We start from the raw sequence: 24,904 nt of genomic DNA, 5'->3' as shown, positions 1-24,904 counted from the left end.
TTTGCAAATGTATGATTCATTTTAACTATCAAAATGGCGCAACCAAAGAAAAGACAAGTGCCATACCTAATTGTCACAATTTGCCTACTAATAAGAACAAGTTCAACCCGGGCTACTACAACTGTTGCTCCTGTAGGCAATTCAACCCAGTCCCCAACGAGTAATGCATCTGTTGCTAATTCAACCCAGACTCCAACAACTTTTGCTCCTGAGGCCAATTCAACCCAGGCCCCGACGAGTAATGCGTCTGTTGCTAATTCAACCCAGACTCCAACAACTGTTGCTCCTGTGGTCAATTCAACCCAGGCCCCGACGAGTAATGCGTCTGTTGCTAATTCAACCCAGACCCCAACAACTGTTGCTCCTGTGGTCAATTCAACCCAGGCCCCGACAAGTAACGCATCTGTTGCTAATTCAACCCAGACTCCAACAACTGTTGCTCCCGTGGTCAATTCAACCCAGGCCCCGACAAGTAATGCGTCTGTTGCTAATTCAACCCAGACTCCAACAACTGTTGCTCCTGTGGTCAATTCAACCCAGGCCCCGACGAGTAATGCGTCTGTTGCTAATTCAACCCAGACTCCAACAACTGTTGCTCCTGTGGTCAATTCAACCCAGGCCACGACAAGTAACGCATCTGTTGCTAATTCAACCCAGACTCCAACAACTGTTGCTCCTGTGGTCAATTCAACCCAGGCCCCGACGAGTAATGCGTCTGTTGCTAATTCAACCCAGACTCCAACAACTGTTGCTCCTGTGGTCAATTCAACCCAGGCCACGACAAGTAACGCATCTGTTGCTAATTCAACCCAGACTCCAACAACTGTTGCTCCTGTGGTCAATTCAACCCAGGCCCCGACGAGTAATGCATCTGTTGCTAATTCAATCCAGACTCCAACAACTGTTGCTCCTGTGGTCAATTCAACCCAGGCCCCGACAAGTAATGCGTCTGTTGCTAATTCAACCCAGACCCCAACAACTGTTGCTCCTGTGGTCAATTCAACCCAGGCCCCGACGAGTAATGCGTCTGTTGCTAATTCAACCCAGACTCCAACAACTGTTGCTCATGTGGTCAATTCAACCCAGGCCCCGACAAGTAATGCGTCTGTTGCTAATTCAACCCAGACTCCAACAACTGTTGCTCCTGTGGTCAATTCAACCCAGGCCCCGACGAGTAATGCATCTGTTGCTAATTCAACCCAGACTCCAACAACTGTTGCTCCTGTGGTCAATTCAACCCAGGCCCCGACAAGTAATGCGTCTGTTGCTAATTCAACCCAGACTCCAACAACTGTTGCTCCTGTGGTCAATTCAACCCAGGCCCCGACGAGTAATGCGTCTGTTGCTAATTCAACCCAGACTCCAACAACTGTTGCTCATGTGGTCAATTCAACCCAGGCCCCGACGAGTAATGCATCTGTTGCTAATTCAACCCAGACTCCAACAACTGTTGCTCCTGTGGTCAATTTAACCCAGGCCCCGGCAAGTAACGCATCTGTTGCTAATTCAACCCAGACTCCAACAACTGTTGCTCCTGTGGTCAATTCAACCCAGGCCCCGACGATTAATGCGTCTGTTGCTAATTCAACCCAGACTCCGACAACTGTTGCTCCTGTTGTCAACTCAACCCAGGCCCCGATGATTAATGCGTCTGTTGCTAATTCAACCCAGACTCCGACAACTGTTGCTCCTGTAAGCAATTCAACCCAGGCCCCAATGATTAATGCGTCTGTTGCTAATTCAACCCAGACTCCAACAACTGTTGCTCCTGTGGTCAATTCAACCCAGGCCCCGACGATTATTGCATCTGTTGCTTATTCAACCCAGACGCCAACAACTGTTGCTCCTGTGGTTAATTCAACCCAGGCCCCGACGATTATTGCATCTGTTGCTAATTCAAGCCAGACTCAAACAACTGTTGCTCCTGTTGTCAATTCAACCCAGGCCTCGACGATTATTGCATCTGTTGCTAATTCAACCCAGACTCCAACAACTGTTGCTTCTTTGGTCAATTCAACCCAGGCCCCGATGATTAATGCATCAGTTGCTAGTTCTACCCAGACTCCAACAACTATAACTCCTGTGGTCAGTTCAACCCAGGCCCCGAGTACTAATGCATCTGTTGCTAGTTCAACCCAGACTCCAACAACTGTTGCTCCTGTGGTCAATTCAACCCAGGCCACGACGATTATTGCATCTGTTGCTAATTCAACCCAGACTCCGAAAACTGTTACTCCTGTAAGCAATTCAACCCAGGTCCCGACCAGTAATACATCATTCGCTTATTCAACCCAGACTCCGACAACTGTTGCTCCTGTAAGTACTTCAACACATGCTTCGACAAATTCAGTTCCTACGAGCAATTCAACAAGTTCCCCAACAACTCCGTGGCCGTTGACAACTCAACAACCATCACCATTGCCAAATTCAAATACAGGTATTAGTTAATTAATTGATGTCAGACTCTAGTAAAACGTAATAAAATTTATGTGTTAATTGGCTAATTTCGCTTAAGCCTAAAGGGGGGCCTCCAAGAGAAAATCAGTTTTAGTATTCCTAGTAACGGTGACAATAGCGTCACATCTGCGGACAATAAATTCTTCTTTCGTAGTTGCTTGCCAGAAAAGATTCTATAATTTATAGCTATCTTCTATAAAACACTTGCCTTTCAAGAAGTCAAGAGTCAAAACAGTTTTCACAGATTATAAAACAGCACGCATGCGGTACATAATAAGTCATATTTTGGCCACTCTCTTGGCTGTTTATTCCATACGAACTAAACTGAATAACACAAAATCAAGAAACTCTTATGTATCTCCAGCAAAGGTAAGGACAAACTTGCCAAACCTACAATGGCCTAGGTGCCTTTTCAGCCCATCTTACACCTATGGGGGGACAGAGTGGGCAAAAACTTCCTATTTAGAAGCTGAAGAAAAAGAGGCCTGTAACCTGGCCTGCAATCACATATGTATGCCTTACAAAGAAGTCCCGTATGTAAACTAATGCTCCCTAGTAGTACAATAACCAGCGAAGCAAGTTGCATAAAATCGTTTATGCCCATTGGGAATAAACTTCCTTTGTCGAGTGACAAAACTGACGAGAACGTGAAATGAGGATAAAACTGAAGCTGGTCGCAGGTTGGACTGCAAACATGTTATATCAAATAACAAATTCTCCTATCTTGTCTCTACACTTTTCTTATAAAAGTACTGGGGAGAAGTTATTAAAATATCAAGAAAATTCACTTTGGGTGATCACATCCTTAATTTTCATGACCTCAGGGGTTGAATAAGCATTGATATTACAAGGAGAAATTTAATGCTGATCACTGTAAGGGTTAATGTATTTAGTTGTTAGCTCTAATATCTCTCTTTTTTTTTAATAGCATCATTCCATGTTGTCTTTCGATGGACAACTGAAACGTTTGACGTCCACTTGCTTAATGTTTCCTCCTCAACTTACCAAATGTTTGAAATGTCCACCAGGAATGTGGTAAGGAGATCTAAAATCTAAATAAAATGCATGCTTTAGACAACACTTAATGTGCAACACAACGCACCCTAAGATGCATGACATAGCATGTCACACACACACACACACACACACACACACAGTGCGCGAGTGGTAACCATTTCCAGAACGATGGGTGGATGACCGTTCACTAACAGGCGGCCTGTTTTTCAAAACAGGAAGCCAACCGAAAGAGGCAGTGTTTTAGAATGCCACCCGGGGGAACAAATAGACTACCGAGAATGTTTCCGCACCTGTAAGCTAGTTAACTAAAATTATTGCGTATTCGTTAATTATTCTTCACGTCTTGTTTCCTTATAGCTCATGTCAAGTCTTGCTCCATTTGTTACGGCAGTGAAAATTTTATTTATAAGGTAAGTTTCCCCATGGCTGTGTCCGCGGAAAGCTGCCCTGGCAATGGGCTTAGGAATAGTTATGGAATTTAAGATAAGATGAAACTTGATTCCTAAGTTGTCCTGTCCACCTTTCATTTCCAAGTTCATATTGCTCGCATTCTCCGCTTGCTGCGCTCTGGAGAGAATAACCTATATATTGAATCTCTTTTTGTTACATCGTATTATTTTTTTTTTTTGTCTCGAAGGCAGTAGCCTGTAGAGCCACTTCAAATTCGAGTTCAAATGAAGTTGAAGTACAGTTATTTACTGATTGTACCGATCATGGGACAAATACATGTGAAAGCTCCTTTAAGTGAATACCACAAACTGAGTCGCTGACTTGTCGTTTTCATTTCAGACCAGGAAGTGTGGAGGTTACCGCTGCTTTAACAATAAGGAAAAATGATGACATACCGCAAGTTGAACAAAAACTAGCCGTTCTGAACCGATCAGGAATATTGGGAGGTAAACCTTGGGTTGCATCTTCCTGGGGATCTGAAGGTAATACATCAATATGTTAAAGTCATTTATATGTTCCAAGGAAAACGCTGGAAGAATATATAGTATATACCAAATACCAAAATAAGTTGAACATAAAAAAATATAGAATTGATTGACTGACTTGTCGATCAGCTGATCGAACGAGGTAAGTAGGTTGGTTGCTTGTTAATAATAATGACTTTTTAATAATGATTTTATAATATAACTTTATTAATGTGTCAATTGAAATCTAGCGGAGGGGAGTCCCCCATGCTAATAGGGGACACCAAACTTTCTAAACAACCTATCTGAAGTACAAATGGTTGATTCAATCATTTATGCATATGTCCGTTAATTAGCTCGTTCATTCCTTAACTTTTTCATTCATTCATTCATTCGTTCATTTCATTCCTGTTATCAGATTCTTCCTGTTTACCACCCGTTGTCAGTATCCAGAATCTGCCAGGACTGAGTGACAAACCATCCACTCTTGCCATTCTTCGCTCCAAAGATTTCATTGTACAAGCTAATGTCACAAAATCAAGCTGCAACACCTCGAACACGCTGCTATTTGAGTGGTATTTATACAATTATGGTGTGGATCTATCAGGCAAAATCGAGATCAAATCGATCACTCTTCTAGATTCAAAAAACAGAGAATGGAACTTACAAAAACGCCAGCTTGATTACGGAAGATATTTTGTGGACTTTAGGGCCGCGTTTGCAAGTCATCCCCGTGTGACTGGAAGCTCTCTCGGATTCTTTGACATTACAAAATCTCCCCTAATAGCCGACATTTCAGGAGGCAACAAGGTTACACGTGGAAAAGGAAGCATCATAAAACTAGATGGGTCGCTTTCTAGAGATCCAGACGTGGATCCCGGTGACCTCTCTTCAATGCAGTTCATTTGGTTGTGTAAAAAGCGACAAGAGAGTTTCCCTAATGTGTCAGTAGCGTCGGTTCCGGTTATTACCCCTTCGTCGGGTCCAGGAATAGGCGGTTGCTTTGGTACGGGTGTTGGAAAACTGAGCTCCAGTGACGCCAAAGTAGACTTGGTGACGATTGCTATGGTCGTGGGTGAATTCTATGACGTCAAACTTATTGTAAAGAAAGACGACCGTGAAGACAAATTCTTGCAGGGAATTGAAATTGTCAGTGGAGATCCACCACAATTGGCCATCAGGTTGATAGAAACATGAATTCCTGTTCTTGTGTTGCCGTAGTGCCTCGCATGCGTGAGATTCAATTGGTTGTCAGAATTCATTTCCTTTGATTTTGCAATTGCTGATGTTTTTAACACAAACACATTCGTGTTCTCAAACCAATCATGACAAACAGATTTCTTTATCATTCAATTTCAAGCCAACACAATCGACAACAATAACAAGTATCTTTCATTTGCATGACCGTTAACAAACCGATGTCAGTTTCTTATGGTCTATACTCTTATAGTCCATAAAATGACGTCAAAAAGTGTTTAAGACTCGAGTGTAACCACGAGCCACAGGCAAGTGGGTTCACTGCCAAGTTTTGGACATTTAATGGCGTCATTTTATGGTCTATAAGTGTATAGACCACAGAAAACTGACATCGATTTGTTTTTTACAACAACATGGAAAAAGTATTTAAGAAAGCGCGCGCGTTACATCTGACGTCATTTTTATTGTCTGTACTCTTATAGACAATAGCTATGAGCCAATCAGCGCGCGGGAATTTGGACGGTCATTGTGAAAAAAAAGTATACAATATTGCAAAAATCATACAACTTAACTATAAACCTAAAACACATCAGTGATAGTGATCTTCATCTTCGACTCAATGAACTTGACAAATTTCACATTTATATAATAATTGCTGAGGTTCATCAGGTTAATGATTTAATAATCTTATTTGGATGGTACGCTTTACTGCGCTAAATTAGAACTGGTTACGCGATCTTACAGAAAAAAAAAATCGATTGCTTAACTGCGTTTTCGTGTGAATATGCCGGATTTGATTCTGGCTCGAGGAATAGTCTGCCATAAAATCCCGTTACACTGTTCAATTCTGCACGTACAAAGATAACTGGGGAACAAGCAATGACGTTTGATTGACATTTGTTTCTTTTTACTAAGGTGTTTCATTAACTGTGAAAAGACCGCGAGTGTATCAACACGAATCAGCTTGACAACCACGTGTACTGGGGATGCGTGTGACGCAGCCACGTATCAATGGCAGCTCGTGTCTCTTCATCCAAGTGACGGTACTGAAATCAAAGAAAGCCTAACACGTGACATGACCGACACTGAGCTAAACCTTCCTAGTATAATCATCAAAGCGAATCAACTCAATGGAGGTTTCACTTATCGATTGAAAGTCACCGCGACACCGGGAATCGGACCCGCGGGAAATGCAGCTTATCAATTCAGAATGAACGCCCCACCCCACTCTGGACTGTGCACTGTGTCACCCAGAACTGGCGGGGCACTAAAGACTAAGTTTGACTTTAGATGCGCTGGTTGGCAGGTAACAGGAGGTACCTCTCAGGGTCCGCCAAAGGGGTAGGGATGGGGGGAGGGGTGGCTGAAAATCTTACTACTTAAACATTTTTCCCCTCCTCATCCCACCCCATTTTTATCCCAAACAGTTGGTTTTGCATTACGCTATATGAGAGCATCTATGGCGCAATGATGTGAGCGCTGTGTTTCAATGTGGGCACGGCTTAGGAAGGATCGTCTGAGCTTCAGCTTGGAGGAGGCGGCGTGGCCCAGTGGTGAGGGCGCCGGACTTGGAATCCGGAGGTCCCGGGTTCAAGTCCTGACTCGGCTGCGCTTGTAAATAGCCAGCTGGTTTGCCTCCTGCCAGCTGGGATTTTTAACATATTATGTTCTATTTGATTATTATTTGCTCCCCGTTATTTCTGAGTGGAATGCCTGTAAACAAGCGTTGGGTAGCTAACTGCATTTCCGCTTTAAACAAAGCATTTTTTTTTTTTCAGACCAATAGTTCTGAATTTTATTCGATCTAGAATCCAAGGACAAGTTTGTCAGCCGTAGTCTCTCGGTAAACAGAATCGATGTATTTGGTAGATTTAAAAGATTATAAAAAATGTCGTCAATTCGCCTTTACTTCTTTCTTCAGGATAACGACACACCGCTGACATATCAATTTCACTACAAAACTGACAATGGTTTATACACTGTAGTATCCTACGGATCTGAAGATCACGTGACAACAGTGCTTCCTTCGGGCCGTAAAGACAATAACTATGACATTGACTTCGAGATAACAGTCACAGATAGTTTGTCTGCAGCAACGACAATCCTCCGCAAAGTAAAGGTAAGGAAAATATTTCACCGAGGTAGCTTGACCATGCATGCCATTGCCTCTTTATCTTCTTCCAGATTTCCTTCCTACAAACGGTCCACCATATCTAGCATCCTTCTCTTCCACCACACATCAACTATCCCATTTCAAAACGTACAAGTAAGAAACGCTAATCCAAAAATCGCCATTTTCAGTCCGTGGAAATGTAAGGTGAATGTAATTACCTGTGCTTATTTACCCTCAGATTCGAATTCGTTTATCAATAAAGCGCAAGTTATCAATAAATCATTTTATCAATTACGTTTTGACTTTTGTGCGGTAATATGTTGTCGAATAAAACCCTCATGAACATTTATTAAATCTGACAGTGTAATGTTACTTCATTTTATTTTTGCCCTCAGGTCAAGCCTGCACCGGCGAACAATAGTCTCAGCGGGCTCATTGTGGGGAACAATAGTGAATTCAATCAGCTTGTCCAATCAGGAAACGTTAAGGTTGCTACACAGCTTGCAAACGCTGTGCTACAAACTGTTGAACAGTCAGATACAACTGCAATAAAGGAAAAGATTGCGGTAGGTAACTCTGAATATTATACTGATTCTATAGAGGGGGATTTGCTCGGAATGACTTCGACAATTTTTAAGTTATGACGTAATTCCCACCTCAAATGATGCAATCACCCCGTCTAATAGGCCTCAAAGGAAATAGTACTGAACCAACTAAATCTCCTCCAAGTTTCAGTGTCATAGCTTTAACAATCCCGGCTTTACGAAGAGGACCAAATACAAGCTCGAACTGATTTAATTCGTTACCGAATTACCGTGTTCATTCATGCACCTATTCAGAAACCCTCACGACAAGACCGCAAGATGATATAGATGATTCATTAATAAATTTGCGAAACTCAGCTATGGCATTTTTTCCCATCCTATAACAGCCAGAGCCGTGAAATACAAATTATTTACAGCTATTCAAAGTACCTTTCGCTCTGGCCGTATAAGCGCGTCTTTAATTCTGACGATGCTAATTAAAATTGCTGTATCCTCACACCTCAATGTTTTCTCTACTCTCAAAGATTAAATCTTCCATCGTTAAAGAGGTGTCCACTGTAAAAGCAGCCAATTTGCAGTCCTTGACTCAAGTAACATCAGTAATTGCACGAGCTACCCTGGAACCTAGTCAAGTTACCTTTGACACGCAGGTATGAGTTTTTCACGTTCTGTTCACGTGTTGTAAGCACAGAGCGCGATGACATAAGTAAAGAACAGAAGAACCTCTTTCAAACTGTGACTATTTGTAAAACTCACGTTCAAAACCGCAAACCATTTTAAGCGTTTTTTTTGTTGTTGTTGTTGTCATTTTTGTCCAGTACGACGCGTTCCTCAGCTTTATGTACTGAAACCTGTAGACAGGACTTAGAGAAAGGTCGATATCCTCGGAAATAAACCCAGAAAAGTTGAGTAGATACCTGTAGAGCCCCTGGTGTACGATACAAGGTTTTCGAAATCATATTCCTCCGATGTTTTAATTTAGTATATACCAAACCAGTGGATGCTCTGGGTTGCTACACTAACTCCTGATGCAAATACTTGTAATTCATCTGAGCCCAGTTATTCAAAGCCAGATTAAGCTGCTCTTGGGGCAACGAGAATTTTGATTCAAGTTCAATTACTAATCAACAAAGATTCTACAAAAATATTGTTGCCTCTTACTTTTGACTTATCATTTTCTTTCAATCGAGTTAAAATGATCTTTTAAAAGCATTTTAACGACCGAGGTAAAAACCTCAGTCGTGGATTAGCGCTAGAGCGGCTTTCGAACAACCGAGCTCTCCCAGATTTCGAACGCAAGGTTTGTAGCCAGCTTGTCAGAAATAAAGTAACTAACTGGGGCTAGCTATTCGCTGGTTTGGTATATACTAAAACAGGTTGCGGTCGTAGATTTGCTTATTATTTGCATTTGATATCAGAATCTTGCCCTGCAAACTCTCACATCTTTGACGTCACTGTTACGAAACAAGACGAAAGAAGATTACGCTTCGGAATCAGACTTGGTTGAACAAGGAGGAGAAAACCTGGTGCTGAGTCTTGGCAATCTTCTCAACTCTGCTGCGCAGAAAGCGAGCGTGATAGGAAATACAGAGGAGTCAGCGGCCGTTCGTTCGGAGGTAACTATGCCATGTATGAAAGAAATGTGATGATATATTTCCAGCCTGGTGAATGAATGAGAATGATGATTATTCAAGAAAGTGACGCAGGCATACTCGGAAAAAAGAAATCCGAGTGCTCCTATCAGGAGTCGAACCGAGTATGCCTGCGTCACTTCCTTGAATAATCATCATTCTCATTCATTCACCAGGCTGGAAATATACCATCACATTTCTTTCATATGCCACACGTTCGACATTCAAATCCTAGCAGTATGCAGGATGTTTGTCCCATGAACCTAGTTTAATGACCTTAGCTCCCACGAGTCTCCTGTAGCTCAGTGGTAGAGCATCCGAACTAGTAATCGGAACGTCTTAGGTTCGACTCCTGATAGGAGCACTCGGATTTCTTTTTTCCGAGTATGCCTGCTTCACTTACTTGAATAATCATCATTCTCATTCATTCACCAGGCTGGAAATATACCATCACATTTCTTTCATATACCACACGTTCGACATTCAAATCCTAGCAGTATGCAGGATGTTTGTCCCATGAACCTAGTTTAATGGCCTTGGCTCCCACGAGTCTCCTGTAGCTCAGTGGTAGAGCATCCGAACTAGTAATCGGAAGGTCTTAGGTTCGACTCCTGATAGGAGCACTCGGATTTCTTTTTTCCTAGTATGCCATGTAGTATGGCATAAGATGCATCACTCAGAGTAGATACCACTCGTCTACTGGATACACTTGTAATTTAATTGTTTTCGAATAGTGAGACGGGTTAGCTAATGCCTAAAGGCCCAAAAATCAATACCTTCGACCTTGCAAGTTGAATAGTGCGTCAAAGAATGTTCCTCTGAGATACAGGGAGGGAGGTGATTACGTCATATGATGTAAAAATTACGGCCACCTTGGTTCCGCCATCTTCGATGATGATGTGCGGAAGGTCCTGTGTCTCAAAGAGTTGACAAAAGTCAAGGTTTGGGGGGGGGGGGGGGGGGAGGGGAGTTACGACGCGGAGTGGACAATACTTACCCTGTTAAGTAGGCATAATCAGTTACGCCTGCTACGCAGACTATGAGCATACAGTCTACAGTTGGTAGTTATGTCCGATTTTCCGGATATTTTCTGGCTTTTTAGCTCCACTGAAGTTCGTGACTAACTTCATCAAGATTACTTTCTACACACGGAGCCCTACTGACACGTCCCAACATCTTTCTGCTAGCAGTATGCAGGATGTTTGTCACATGAACCTAGTTGAATAGCCTCAGCAGTATACAGGGTGTTTGTTCCCATGAACCTATAGTTCAATGGCCTCAGCTCCCGCAAGTCTCCTGTAGCTCAGTGGTAGAGCATCCGAACTAGTAATCGGAAGGTCTTAGGTTTGACTCCTGATAGGAGCACTCGGAATTTTTTTTTTCGAGTTTGCCTGTGTCACTACTGAATAATACATCATTCTCATTTGTTCACCAGGCTTGAAATATAACATCACCTATCCTTTCATCGCACATAAGCCACTCATTGACATTCAAATCCTAGCAGTATGCAGGATGTTTGTCCAATGAACCTAGTTTAATGGCCTAAGCTCCCACGAGTCTCCTGAAGCTCAGTGGTAGAGCATCCGAACTAGTAATCGGAAGGTCTTAGATTGACTCCTGATAGGAGCACTCGGAATTTTTTTTCCCGAGTTTGCCTGTGTCATTACTGAATAATACATCATTCTCATTCTCATCTTTCTTCTTGTTATGTTACAGAGCGAGAAAACCTCTAAAGACACCGAGAGACTAATTAATGATGTCGGAACAACATTTCTGTCGAGAATGGTAGTAGATCAGGAACCTCAACGACTCCAAACAAAGTCCCTGGATATGGTGCTTAACAGACTCAGTCCAAACTCTCTGGAGAATAATACGGATTTTGAAGAAAAAGACGAGGGATTCAAACTTCCATTTAATGCCATCACTGATGAAAAAGCCAAAAGTGCCCAGTTCGTTGATTCTGTGGTAAGCTCGGTGTATTGTGCATTTTTGCTGGATAATAAGATCAGTTGGAAGAGTTTGTAAAACATGACCTGTATGCTTCTAATGTTGATTGCAGTTTGCTTTAAATCCATAGAGCGCTTTCAAAAGCTGGTTTGTTTGTTTGTTTGTTTGTTCTGTTATCCTTTATGCGCATGCGCTAATAATTGCGCTTGCTGAGATCTCTGATTCGTTCATAAAACTGATGGGTGGTTCATAGTTCTTCAACCACAATCTCCGTGACGAGATTTCCGTGCTTGGTACCGACTTAGTTAACAAGTTTGATTGGTGTTGGCTTACAACACTCTTCGTCTAACGCGTCAGCTTCTTCTAATCCTAATCCTCCGACCACAAGGATTTAAGGGGAGAAAACAGCTGACACTTAAGGCCACTAACTCCTTGGGGTGGTGATAAACCACGAGTAGTCCTTTATTTTTTGTAGGATTAGTAAAAGCGAGAGAAACATGCGTGTGCATGTAAAAACGTCTTTATCCGAGGAGACACGGGTGGGGGGGATCTTATTTTGCTCGCCTGTTTCGCTCTCTTCACTATCTCTAAGAAAAACGAGGAGTGCTTGTAGTCTAAGGTGGGGTGCAATTTATCATTTAGACTGACAAAATGGACTATTAGTGTAATTAAGTACCTACTCCATGCTCTTGCCTGCTTTCTGTTTCTGGATGAACTACATAAAATTTATATTTTTAGGTGATGTTGCATACAGTGATGAGCCATTATTATTATTTTTTTGGATAATCAGTATTCTACTGGCTTTACTAGCACTGTTACCAGGTTACAAGAAATAATTATTTACTAATTAATTATTTATACTAATTAATAATTACTTACTAATTTACTAATTAATAGTTATTTACTATTTTAGTTTTGCTGACACCTTAGTCTTGGAAAATGGCTGCCTTTTATCCTTAAACAGCCAGGAATTTTGAGAGGCTACGTGGCGCCCTTACGAGTCTAATTTGCGTAGTTAGTGTGAACACAAAACAATGTGTGGTGGCATGACAATATCTCATTTTTTTTTCCCGCCAGATGACGGTGAGCAATTTCAACCCGTTCACTTGGGACAACAGTTCAACTTTAGTTAAATCTCATGTCCTGAGCTTGGTCCTCAAAGATCACAATGGAGAAACTTTGACAGTGAAAGACAGCACAGAAAATGTGGAATTGAAGATAACAAGAAACCCCACGCCAGCACCAGAGTCTACAGACTCTTTGTTTGTGAAGCCCAGCAGTGAAGGGAAGATGCAGTACCATAAGATTGACTTACTGCAAGCTAAAGGCAGTGCTGTACGTCTTAGGGTGAGTGTTAGATCATATGCTTTGATTGAACTCCCACCCTACACTTGGTCTATGGTTAGGCTTGTTTGTGATGGCTAGCAGCCTGGGAAGGGCACCAAAACCATGAGGGGCTGGGAGTGTGGGGGAGAAAGGCGAAAAACTTTTTTTTTCTCGCCCATCTTTCCCCCCCCCCCCCCCCCAACGCAACCAGTCGAGGGGGCCCCAGGTTGCACTCGACATTATTCACCAGTCAATGTAAACCTGCACACCCCCCCGGCCGTGACATAGCGGGGCATTTGCGGGGAATTTTCGGTTATTTGACAAGCGAAAGGGCCGCAGGTATCGGGGACTTTGACCTCTTTTGTACGCCATCCAAGAATAGCGGGGGAGGGGACCGGGGTATTTTCCACTGAAATGTCAATGTCAATTCGCTAATCCGGCAAGATGGCGGCTTTTGGAAAAGAAGGTAAGAGCCATTTTATCTTAATCACCTTATATCTTTGGCTGAATATGCCATCCATCTTGAAGGTCGTTGTATAATGCTAAGAACACATAAATTTAATTTATTGTTTTGTGAACAAAAATCTTTTGTCACAGTTTTTACTCGTACTTTATACCAAAGAGCTGGAGATAAAAAGATAATCTTTCTCTAGAGCCGCCGGGGTGAAGCTGTGGAATGAGTTACCAACAAAGCTCTGGGTATTACCCAAATCACTATTCAAAAAGAAAATCAAAATTGTACCATTTAACATCCTAGAATCTGAAGACTTGTAGAACCTTCTTACTTAGCAGTAAAAGTCATTCTTTCTTTTTGTCATCCTGGCCGTCCTAACATTAGCTTTGCTACCTGCGGCGCCAAGAAATTGTACATGTAAATTTATACAAACACCTAATAAAGTTGAAAAGTTGAATGAGCGCTTGAAAAGCATTGTATGCAGTGACATATGTTTCTTGACAAATAAAGTTCAAACCATTTACATTAGCCTGTGTCTTCCACTTTTTTTCAACAGGAGCGGGGGATATATATGAGCGGGTCATTAGCTTCAATTAGAGGAAAACCCTGACCTTGGGGGTACGGGGCATTTTGCAACTTTAGCAGAGAGCGCTTGTCAAATGCCCCGCTATGTCCCGGCCGGGGGGGGGGGGGTGCGGGGGTTTACATTGACTGGTGCATTACAAACCAAGATGGCGGCAATTCTATCGAAACACACGATATCTTCAATCAAGGTGAGAATCGTAATCTTATTACAACAAAATCCAACACAATAAGAGAGACGATTGAAAGGATTATATAACACGTTACGTGGAGGTGGCAAATTTAAGCAAAACATAAAACTAATAAGCGGGGGGATAAGCTTGAGAGTTTCTAAGGAGTTGAAATTCGATGAAACAAAAAACAATCATGACAAGAAAGTCTGAAAAGGCTCACCTGGTGTGTTTCATGGCTTCTTGAAGCTCCCGAAAGCCGTTATGAACGGTTTCTCGCAGCGGCTGGTCCAGGCCGGCCGTCAGCATATTTACGAAGTAATTGGGAAGGCTGAAAATATTTTTAAGTCAAATTTCAAAAACCTCACTAAAATTTCGCTTGAAAACTCAAGCACACGCTTTCCTGCCTCACCATTTGCCAAGAAGGATAGTTATGGATCCTTTCTGTGCAACTTATTCTACAAAATGTTCTTTGTTTGAGACACATGCCTTCGTAGAAAACAAACTTGAATTCAAACCCGGCGCCATTTTTGCCGCGGAGGAATGTTTTGACAACTCACGGTCAAACCTGGGTACGAGTACTAAAATTTACCCTATCGGGGGGTCATCGCGGGGATTCCACGGCAAAAGACACTATACACACCCCTCCCCGGTTAAGTGCATGCAGTTTAGTGAGAAACGTTTCGGTTCGAGAAAATGAATTGGCTGAACTATAATTCGCGATTTTCCAGTTCATATAGATCTTGTGCAAGGTGTCCGAACTATCCAGGACAGAAAGAATGGATAGTTTGGACACCTAGCACAAGATTTACGAGTTGGAAAATCGCAAATTAGTTCAAATGTCAAACGTGTATTTATATTCTCTTGTGGGGGCTCGTGCGGTTTGTAACGACATTTCATTCTTCTCCGCGGCCAAAATGACGCCTGTTTGGAATTCAACTTCGTTTTCAACGAAAACATGTTATGTGTCTCAAATGAATAATGAAGTTTTCGAGAATGAGTTGCATAGAAAGGATTTCTAATTATGCGAGGCCTGTTCTTGAGTTTCAAGCAAATTTTAGCAAAGTTTTCGAAGTACTCTCCTCAAATGACGGTTCAAATTTGATTTCAAGTTTTCCAACCTTCCCAATTACTTAGTACAATATGCTGACGTGAACCAGCCGCTGAGAGAAAAACCACTTAAAACGGCTTTGGGAGCTCTGAGTAGCTAACACAACAAAACACACCCGATGAGCTTAAAAAAAAATTTAAAAAATGCTTCGTTTATAGTGGAAATCCATGCACTAAGCTAACCAAAACTGATTTACAGGCATTTCACTCAGAAATAACGGGAAACAAATAACAATGAAATCGAACATACCATGTTAAAACTCCCGGCTGGCAGGAGGCAAACCAGCTGGCTATTTACAAGCGTGGCCGAGACGGGACTTGAACCCGGGCCCTCCGGATTTCAAGTCCGGCGCCCTTACCACTGGGCCACGCTCCCTCCCTTTTGCAGACTTTATTGTCATTATTGTAGGTTTATTGTTTATGTTTAATCGAATTTCAATTCCTTACAAACACTTCCATCATGCATTGGTTATCTGGGATTAGACGACTCTTTCTGTGGTTGTTATGGAAGGAAGGCTAAGCATTGACTACGACTTCATTGAGAACAGCGTTCCGATTTCTTCACTGAGCTGTTTTGATGGGTAAAAACTGGAATTGGTTTTTATTTTACTGATGGTGACATTCGAAAAAAATAATAATCGTGAATAAGTAAGAGTACCATACAAACTACGAATGCATTTTGACAGCCTCCGTTTATTGCAGATCAAGCCAACAGAGACCGCGGTGCAGTTCAATCTATATGTGCGTCATGGACAGCGGCCAACTGTCACTGAATATGACACAAAGACAAAAATCCCGGATGAATCGTGTTCTTTGAGTTCTCGGGGATGTAACGAGCAAGCATACGACTTCCTCCTAGTTGATGAGGTGTTAAGTAAACCGGGGCCTTACTATATTGGTATCCTTTATGATAAAGAAGCCCAACGTACCAAACGACGCAAGAGGCGGGCTTGTTCAAGAAAGGGTCGGCAAAAAAGGTCATGTGTGGAGTTGAAGGAGCCTCCAAGACCGGAGAACATTACCGTGATACCCGATTATGACCCTAAAACAGACATGAATTACTCCATGAGAATCCTTAGGGAAGAATGTTTATTTTGGGACAGAAAAGAGGAGCGGTGGTTGTCCAGGGGCTGTAAGGTAAGCTAAATACAGAAAGGATAAGGGGGTCGGTTTCTAAAAACAAACTGTGGTGCTACGTCAGAGTGCATCCTCGGAGACCCAGGGGCAGATAGTGGGGCCGAAGACGAAGTGAAAACGGGCGGGAAAAAAATCGACGAGCAAAAGTACGAAAGAAAAATTTGCTCGTCGAATTTTTTCCCGCGCGTTTTGACTTCGTCTTCGGCCCCACTATCTGCCCCTGGGTCTCCGAGGATGACGTCAGTGGGGAGTGGAAACGAATGCTTTGTTTTATCAACAGAGTTGATAAGGTAATTTAGCCACCGTAAAGAGATTCGAGTGCTGACGTTTCGAGTGTTAGCCCTTCGTCAGAGCAATTCGCTCAGGGACAAATGTTTATATGTGGTATTTTCTCCCATCCTGTGGCACTACGAACCGTAAAATATTACTTACAGCCAAATTACAAGAATTACAGCTACCCATACTACCTTTTGGTCCTTAATAAACCATATTCGTATACTCGGCATTGAACTGGATCTAGCTTGAATGGAGGCTCTTGCGTGAGAATATATTAAAAAATATTTGCATGTAAAAAGATTCCCCTTACTTTTAAGACCACCATGCTAATTTAACAGCTACTTGCCTTTTCAGGTCGGAGCGAGATCCACTCCTACCACTCTGCACTGCCTGTGTAACCACCTGACCTCATTTGGCGGAGGAGTCCTGGTGATGCCAAACACGCTTGATTTTGACGTCGTCTTCAATGAACTGACGCGGCTTCACCAGACTGGAAATATTGGTGTCCTCAGTGCTATAATTACTGCGCTGTTGTTGTATTTACTTGTGGTGGTATTTGCAAGAAGAGCTGATAAAAGAGATAAAGCTAAGGTAAAAATTGATTCCCTTTGTTATCATTGGTAGTTATTCAATATCACTGCGACACGCATGCGTAGACCTCACCATAATTTAGCGGTCATTTCATGAATTTATAGTATACTCGAATATACCTTTCAAAGGCACTAACCCTACTTAGAGGATAGTCTGAAATGTCAGCCGTCTCTTCCCCCTAACCCACAGGGAGCGCAGGAGAGAAAACATCTTGAAACCAACCACTGGCTCTAGAAATATTCAAAGAGTCTCCCACTTATCCATACCAAAAAACAAAATCTTTAAGAGATATACTCGTAAGAGCAAAACTACGTTGAAGTCACTTTTCACACCACGAGCTTACGAGTTGTGTCTGGCCTTTCAACACTTTATTTTAATTTTTATTCGCCGCCGAAATTAAATATCTGTTTTCCCAATGCAATTTCGACCAACAAGGAATGGTTATCTATTTCAATTAGGTAGGACCTGACCAATAAAAAAACTAACTACCATATTCGCAAGTGCGTGACGTCATCGGACGGCATTATAACGCTCGGAATTCAGACGTCTCTCTCTCCCGCGCCCCCTGTGGGTTAGGGGGAGGAGACGGCTCACATTTCAGACTACTTTGAGGACTTTTTATTGCTGGCAGACAAAGCCGCTAGCAGTGCAAACTTTGTTTTGTTTTCTCCTACTATCCCTTTTCATTCGAATTCTAGAAAAGACTAAATCTTCCTACGTACTTTGGTTTTTCAGTCTGGCCCGGCTTTGTATTTAAACTCATCTCTCGAAGACAACTTTCAGTACGAGCTGACTATTGCAACTGGAGTATGGAAGGATTCTGGGACGGATGCCAATGTCGCCATTGTTATTCATGGAAGCGACGCAGAAAGCCAGCCCATAATAATAAGCAACAACATGATCGAGTCAAGAACAGTTTTGGCGCGTGGCAACGAAGATGTGTTCGTGATTCACTTGCCAGCCTCTCTGGGCGAAGTTCAATACATCCATTTGTGGCACGATAACTCTGGAAAGTATCCTTCCTGGTTTCTCAACCATTTGATTATCAAAAATCTTCAAACAGGAGAGCAGTGGACCTTTCTTGGTAACACTTGGTTTGCGTTGGAAGAGGGTGACGGGAAAATCAACAGAGTTTTACTTCCGATCTCTCCATCGGAAATGAAATCTTTCAAATATTCGTTGAATTCGCGTGGTTCTAAGAGTTTTACCGAAGGACACTTGTGGTTGTCTGTAGTTACCAAGCCTCCAAAGAGTAAATTCACGCGCGTTCAAAGGGCCACGTGTTGCTTGTGCCTTCTGATGTCCGCCATGTTGGCTAACGCAATGTTTTACCGGACTGACAAGGTAGCCGACCCCACAATACAGATTGGTCCGTTGAAGTTTAGTTGGCGACAGATCATAGTTGGATTAGAGAGCGCCTTGATAGTTACTCCAATAAACTTGCTGATCTTGACATTTTTCAAAAACAGCGCTGAAAAGCACCTAAGCAAAGTGAAGCCTTTCAAAGAGAAAAGTAGGCCAGTATCAACGGGAAGTCAGGCACAGTCATTTTCGAGCAGCACAGGCAACATAACACAAGCAGAGGAAAAGAGGACGATTTGGACGAGAATGTTAGAGCGTGTGCGCGCCATTGGTAAAAAGGACTTAACGTTGCCGCACTATTTTATATACATCGCTTGGTTTCTGAGTTTTGTCACTGTTGCTCTAGCTTCGACGTTTACCTTCTTCTTTAGCTTGCAGTGGGGGAAGGATATCTCCAATCAATGGCTATCTTCCATGCTCGTATCTTTTACGGGAGACTTATTCGTTCTACAACCCATCAAAATAGTTTTGATTTTAGTTATAACTGCATGTCTCTTTGGTGATAAGGTGGAGTCTGAAGTAATCACTTATCCTATAAGATCAGATAATCAATCATCTGTGGACAATGCACAAGTTGATCGTCCGCAGAGTGTCAAGATTGTTGTTCCTAACGACGATGAGCTTAAACGTGCCAAGGAGTACCGAGTGAAAGAGGCAATCATGTTTTCGTTTGCAAGAGAACTGATTGGTTATCTGCTGTTTGTATGCCTACTGACTGTCGTCTGTTACGGCAATAGAAATTATCATGGATATCTAATCACAAAGAACCTTCAAGATACCTTCAGTAACTTTTCAATGGTAAGTATCTTTACGACGAAACATTTGTGTACAAATGGTATCCCCGTGCATTGGAAAATTTGGTCTTTCCTTACATGCTATGGTAATTTCAGTTCATAAAGTAACCCTGTGCATTTGAACCATGACGGAGTAAACCAACACTCCGGTGAAAACTTTGGTCAGTCTTGGCATTAATTTGAATCCCGTTAGTATGAAAAAGAACAAAGAATTTTTTGTTGTTTTGGGTTTGAAAGGGATTGGAAGATCAGAGATTTTTTTCTTAACTCATCGCGCAGAATGTTTTGTGGACATTTACTTACTGTACGGCAAAAATAATAGATCTGTAATATTAGCGGTGAAGCGTAAACTGAGTGACTCTCATTGGTCCAAATCTGCACGCGCCGTGCTCTGCAGGGAATATCGCTTAGCTCATCAACTTGTCAGGGCGGAGCTTAAAGACAAAGTTTTAAAATGGATTAGGGGAAGAACTTTTTGTCGAGGTTAGGTAGTTAGTCGTTACCGCGTTGGAGCTTTCGATCAGACCTTTTCAGTCGGAGGATCACAGAGACGATAGTTAAAAGTTACTTTCTGTCGTCTGCACTGTCGTGCTTTTTGCTTACACAAGAAACTCTTCTTCCCATTCTCTCTCTCTTCCGAGCCCATTTAGAGGGACTAAACGTTTGGGGTAGTTGTAGGCCGCAGGACGAACCTACACCCCTTCCAGTGGGTAGTAGCAATACTCCGGTCCTAGATGCTTTGCTACAGAAACCGGTTTAACTCCTAGTCATCTGCGTTACCAAGGCCCGAAATGCCATTAACCGTTACCGTATCAGTGCTTAACAAAATTCCAATATTGTTCTAGATATTGTTACTGTCATTGCTGTTCTTATTGCTATCGTTGTATTCGGAATACTTTTTGCATTTCAAGAAGGGCACTTGACATTAGCCTAGTTTTCAGGCGTGTCCTTTACACTTAATCCAGATTTGGAGAGCGAATTCATAACTGACACTCGACCCTCTCCCAGGTCAGTTCGAGATGCGCGCTTAGTGTTCGCTCGCGAGAGGACGCCTGGTGACTAGGCTCTCCTGATATGTCTAATTGTGACTCCTGTCTAGACCAAAGACCCAAGGTATTACTGGAAGTGGCTTGGAGGGCAGTTTGTGGGCGGAATATACCCCAACGAGTGGTACAACGGCGAGAAAGCCAAAAAGCAAGAATATGTCAACAACAAAAAGTCTATTCTCCTTGGAATGCCGCGCCTGAGACAGCTGCGGATACAGAAAGGTAATTTTAACAGTTTGACTATCTCCAATTTGTAAAAGTTCTGATGACTCGGACTCTTCACTAAGCGCCGCTTAAGTTGCAAAATTGTTGCCTCTTTCCCGTCCCAGCAAACGCCCTTGCAGCTGGGAGCGGTGAGATACGGCTGTATCAACTGGATAACCTTTCCCAGGACCGTTTCCAGTTACAATAAATAAAGCACAGTAAATGGATAAACTTAGCCTTGTATGTATTTTCAAACGGTCACGTAATTTACAACAATTATCTCGCTCTGACGAAGGGCTAACACTCGAAACGTCAGCACTAAAATCTCTTTACTGTGGCCAATTAACCTGTAGGTATCAACTCTGTTGACAAACCAAACGTACGTTTGCTGAGCCTCTGTTTACCGTTCTGCCCATCTCGAGATACTCGGGTGTCCTATAGGTGGTGCCTACTAATACAGGGATATCTTTGCGCGGTTTAAAACTATGCGGAGAAAGCAGAACTTAGCAAGTACTCTTGCTATCCAAAAAGACAATTTGGGGTAACCATGCATTTTTGAGAGATCGGAAAGCTTCAATATGGAGAAAAACGCCATGCATTGCTTTGTATTTGACTGCTTTTTAGAATAATTGTTGCTTCATTATCTCTACAAAAATGCGTGGTTACCCCTAATTTTCAGTATGGATTCCAATAGCCCTTGCTAAGATCTGCTTTCCCCGCATAGTCATAAACTGCGCGTCAAACATGGCGGGAAAATTAAATTTGTAAACACAAAAAAAATAAGTCACTCCACCAATTGTTGAATTCCGTATGCTGGCTGTGTTCAGCAGCGTGTTAATGTAGTATCTGCTGGTGTAACTAAGTCTATGCTTAATTCGTTTCTAAATTTACCTTGGAATTTTTTTTTCGTTGTCTCTGAAGGGGAAAAATGCCTTTAACTTTTAATCAAAGATCCTGGTAACGAGATTAAACGGTGACGTAATGAACATTGTATTGAGTTTTTAGTTCTGTCTCTCTACCTTAGCAAACAGGCCAAAGTCGGTGAGAAAATGTTTGGAGACTAGTACATGCTGAGTGCACGTTCCAGCCACATTCCATGAGTTTTAAAAGACCATCCCTTCCGTTTCAGATTCTTGTGCTGTTCCCAAGGAAGCTCGAGATATAATACAACATTGCAACGACTTCTACAGTTTTGACGAAGAGGACAAAAGCCCCTTTAATTTGCCAGGCTGGAGGCCTTTCAGTGGCTCTGTATATTGGACTAACTTTACAGACCTCTGCCCGGCTCCGTGGAATTATGTGTCACAGGAAGAACTCCAGAGTTCACCGAGCTTGGGATTCTTTGATGTTTATGATGGAGGGGGTTATGTCGCAGATTTAGGATACAGCATCACTACTGCGGCTCCATTGATTTCTAACTTGCATCAATACGGATGGATCGACCGTCAAACTCGAGCCGTGTTGCTCGAATTCGTCATTTATAATGCAAATACAGGGTATCTAAGCATTTCAACCTTCATGAACGAAATACTCCCGACTGGCTACGGCAATGCTTTTGCAAAAATCGATACATTCCCGCTGACGAGCACAGAAACCGGCTTTTACCAGTTTTACCTGATATGCCAGCTTCTGTTTATCATCATAGTGATCTTGTTTGTCCTTCGAGAGATGTATAAAATCTACAAAATGAGGTGCGGCTATTTTCGAAATCTGTGGAATTGGGTGGAAATCCTGCAGATTACTTTCTCTTTTTTAGTTGTGGTTTTCTTTGTCATCAAGTCAAAGTTCGTTCTCAAAAGTGCCTTAAAGGTGAAAGAAAACCCTTACGTTCCAGTCAGTTTTGGAGATGCAGTCTATTGGAATGATGCGGAAAATGGCGTGTTAGCCATCGCAGTTTTCATTGTAACTGTAAAGCTGCTACGCATGATTCGCTTTAATCCTTACATCAGTATTCTAATGTCATCTTTCCGCAAATCCGGGCGCCTACTACTTTCCTACTCCGTCATTTTAACGATCATTTTCATTGCATATGCCCTACTTGGGATGCTTATTATGAACAATGATATGCAACGTTTTTCTTCATTTCAAAACGCCTTGTTCTCCTTGTTTCTCATGTGTCTTGGCGCCAAGATGGGAATGAGTGACCTCCTGCAAGTCAACCGCATCCTTGGCCCGCTGTTTGGATTTTCCTTTATTTTTATAAACACGTTCATTTTCATCAACTTCTTTGTCGCGATACTGAATGATTCATACGAGGATGCGAAAGATAACACAGACAAGCAGTCAAACGAATTTGAAATGGCGGATTTTATTCTCGAGAGGCTAAGGGAACTTTTGGGCTGCGGAAAACGTGTTGCTGTTGAATCGGAAGAAAACAGTGTTGGAAATGATTCTGAACGACAAGAACCAAACAAAAAACCAAAGATTTCGTTGTCAACTATAGCGTTTCAATCTCATCAACTTCGTCGTGGGGTCAGAAAAATCCAGCTGAGAAATCCAAGATTGCCGCGGAAAAATGCAAGCAAGGGAAAATACTCACAAAGAGCCAAAGGAAGAAGACATCATCTGAAGTTAGCAGCTTCAGGCATCATGGCTTTAAATGGCCTAAATCAAGAAAGTGTGTTTACGAGACTGGATTTATTGACAAGTAAAGCTGTTAGAGATGATGAGAGAGAAGAGATAGAACTTTTGTCTTTACTCCGGCTCTTGCGCGTGTCGCAAAGCGAAGACACAGAAGAAGCAAGCTCTGAAGCTATGATGGATGACATTGTAATAACTTCTTTCATTACAGCTGCTTCCTTAACAATGACAACAGCATGCGTAGACGACACGAGAAGCAGAACGCCCGGGTATCAAGCATTAGATTTGTTTAGACACCGCGCCTCTTGCCGCGGGCTACCGCAGCACTTGAGAGGGAAACAACTACAGGATCAGCTCCGCTCTGCTGCAGCAGACAAAAACAATCGGCCAGCGAAAAGGAAAGCCTCTACCTCCAGCAAGTTCAAATACTATTCATTTGCATAAGCGAAAGACCATAGCTAGCGTTAGAAAATGATGTTTGTTGATGAATCAACAGAATCAGTCCCTAATAGGTAAGACCTCACTACCCTGAGGTCTTACCTATTTATTGTTTGCTTCTTTTGCTTTTAAATAAAGGTGTCTATCTATCTATTTTACTTTTTTTTTTTCAATTACAGTTTATACTGAAAATAGCTGTAAAGACATGGACTATCTGTGCACTTTTTTCACTGTAAAAGTTTCATTCACCACGTAAAACACCTCAGTTCGTTATGATTATCTTCCACCGTGACCATTTCGTTGTCGACTCTATCCGTGTAGAGCAAACCTTGACGTGAAATGTTGGCGAAAGGGAGTCTCTTTCTTGGAGTCTTCAGGCTCTTTGGTCATTCGTTGGGCAACAGGAGAGACTCAAAGGGATTGAACAATTTAATTTTTTGATTGGTTGCTCCGTAACGGGTCCCCTTACCAGAAAAATCCCGCGGTGAAAAAATTCCAGTACACCAGAGTCTCTCCAGGCAATTAACCGGTGGCAAAAGAGCCTGAGGATTGGGCGATGAAGTTACAACATTAAAAACAAAAGGAAATCGAAATAAACAATTTAAATTTTTGGAAAATGTGGTATTTAATTTGGGGCTCTTTGATAGTTGTCGCTGTGTTTCTTTATCAGGGCTTAAAAGCAATTCATCATCATTCTATTTTGATAAACAATTCATTATGTCAGTTAAGTGCTATCCCGAAGGGGGAGGGCCAGGGGGGCCTCTGGTATATTAGTTACGGCAGATGCGAACAGACCTTTTCTGGATTTGAAGTCAGTAAAATCATTTTAAGAGAGCATATCTCGAGTAGTTTTTTTGAGAATAATTTTTATACGATTTTTAATTTTTAACAAAATTAGCACAATATTTATGATCTAAATTTACAGTTTACTTTTTAATACTATATATACTGTTTAATTAATACTATTTCAGTAAAGCGCATTTGAAAGGGTGCCAGTAAAACGCGGGGCTGGG

The 24,904-nt window shown here is 42.1% G+C and overlaps 2 protein-coding genes and 1 non-coding gene across 3 annotated transcripts in view; all 3 read left to right on the top strand.

Annotated features, from left to right (window-relative positions):
• The first annotated feature begins 163 nt into the window (after window positions 1-163).
• LOC146458491 (polycystin-1-like protein 2) lies at window positions 164-24,038 on the top strand. Its single transcript, XM_085090879.1, has 18 exons — window positions 164-238; window positions 346-2,437; window positions 3,386-3,492; window positions 3,832-3,884; window positions 4,264-4,406; window positions 4,807-5,569; window positions 6,501-6,891; window positions 7,507-7,704; window positions 8,094-8,264; window positions 8,768-8,893; window positions 9,662-9,859; window positions 11,591-11,839; window positions 12,899-13,168; window positions 16,166-16,600; window positions 17,231-17,467; window positions 18,203-19,627; window positions 20,723-20,891; window positions 22,003-24,038. The coding sequence occupies exons 1-18, from the start codon at window positions 164-166 to the stop codon at window positions 23,895-23,897; spliced, it is 8,997 nt and encodes a 2,998-aa protein (XP_084947005.1). The 3' UTR covers window positions 23,898-24,038.
• LOC146458489 (polycystin-1-like protein 2) overlaps window positions 4,291-24,904 on the top strand; it is a 52,387-nt gene continuing 31,773 nt past the window's right edge. The window contains exon 1 of the mRNA XM_085090641.1: window positions 4,291-4,406. The gene's annotated coding sequence lies outside the window, so the exon portion shown is untranslated. The remainder of the gene's footprint in view (window positions 4,407-24,904) is intronic.
• Trnap-ugg (transfer RNA proline (anticodon UGG)) lies at window positions 7,122-7,194 on the top strand. Its single transcript has one exon. It is a non-coding gene; the product is annotated as a tRNA-Pro (tRNA).

Source organism: Pavona decussata, unplaced genomic scaffold, assembly GCF_977016875.1.
Source record: "Pavona decussata unplaced genomic scaffold, jaPavDecu1.1 SCAFFOLD_233, whole genome shotgun sequence".
Lineage (NCBI taxonomy): Eukaryota > Metazoa > Cnidaria > Anthozoa > Scleractinia > Agariciidae > Pavona > Pavona decussata.
The sequence above is the reverse complement of the archived record's forward strand: the minus strand, read 5'-3'. Positions and strand labels throughout refer to the sequence as shown.

What these genes read in the sequence shown, in the direction of transcription:
- LOC146458491 (XM_085090879.1), top strand. Translation starts at nt 164, where the DNA reads ATGCATCTGTTGCTAATTCAACCCAGACTCCAACAACTTTTGCTCCTG. An exon ending in TTCAACCCAGGCCCCGACGA is followed by an intron (nt 239 to 345) that starts GTAATGCGTCTG and finishes AATTCAACCCAG; the next exon opens with ACCCCAACAACTGTTGCTCC. An exon ending in ATCTTCCTGGGGATCTGAAG is followed by an intron (nt 4,407 to 4,806) that starts GTAATACATCAA and finishes TCCTGTTATCAG; the next exon opens with ATTCTTCCTGTTTACCACCC.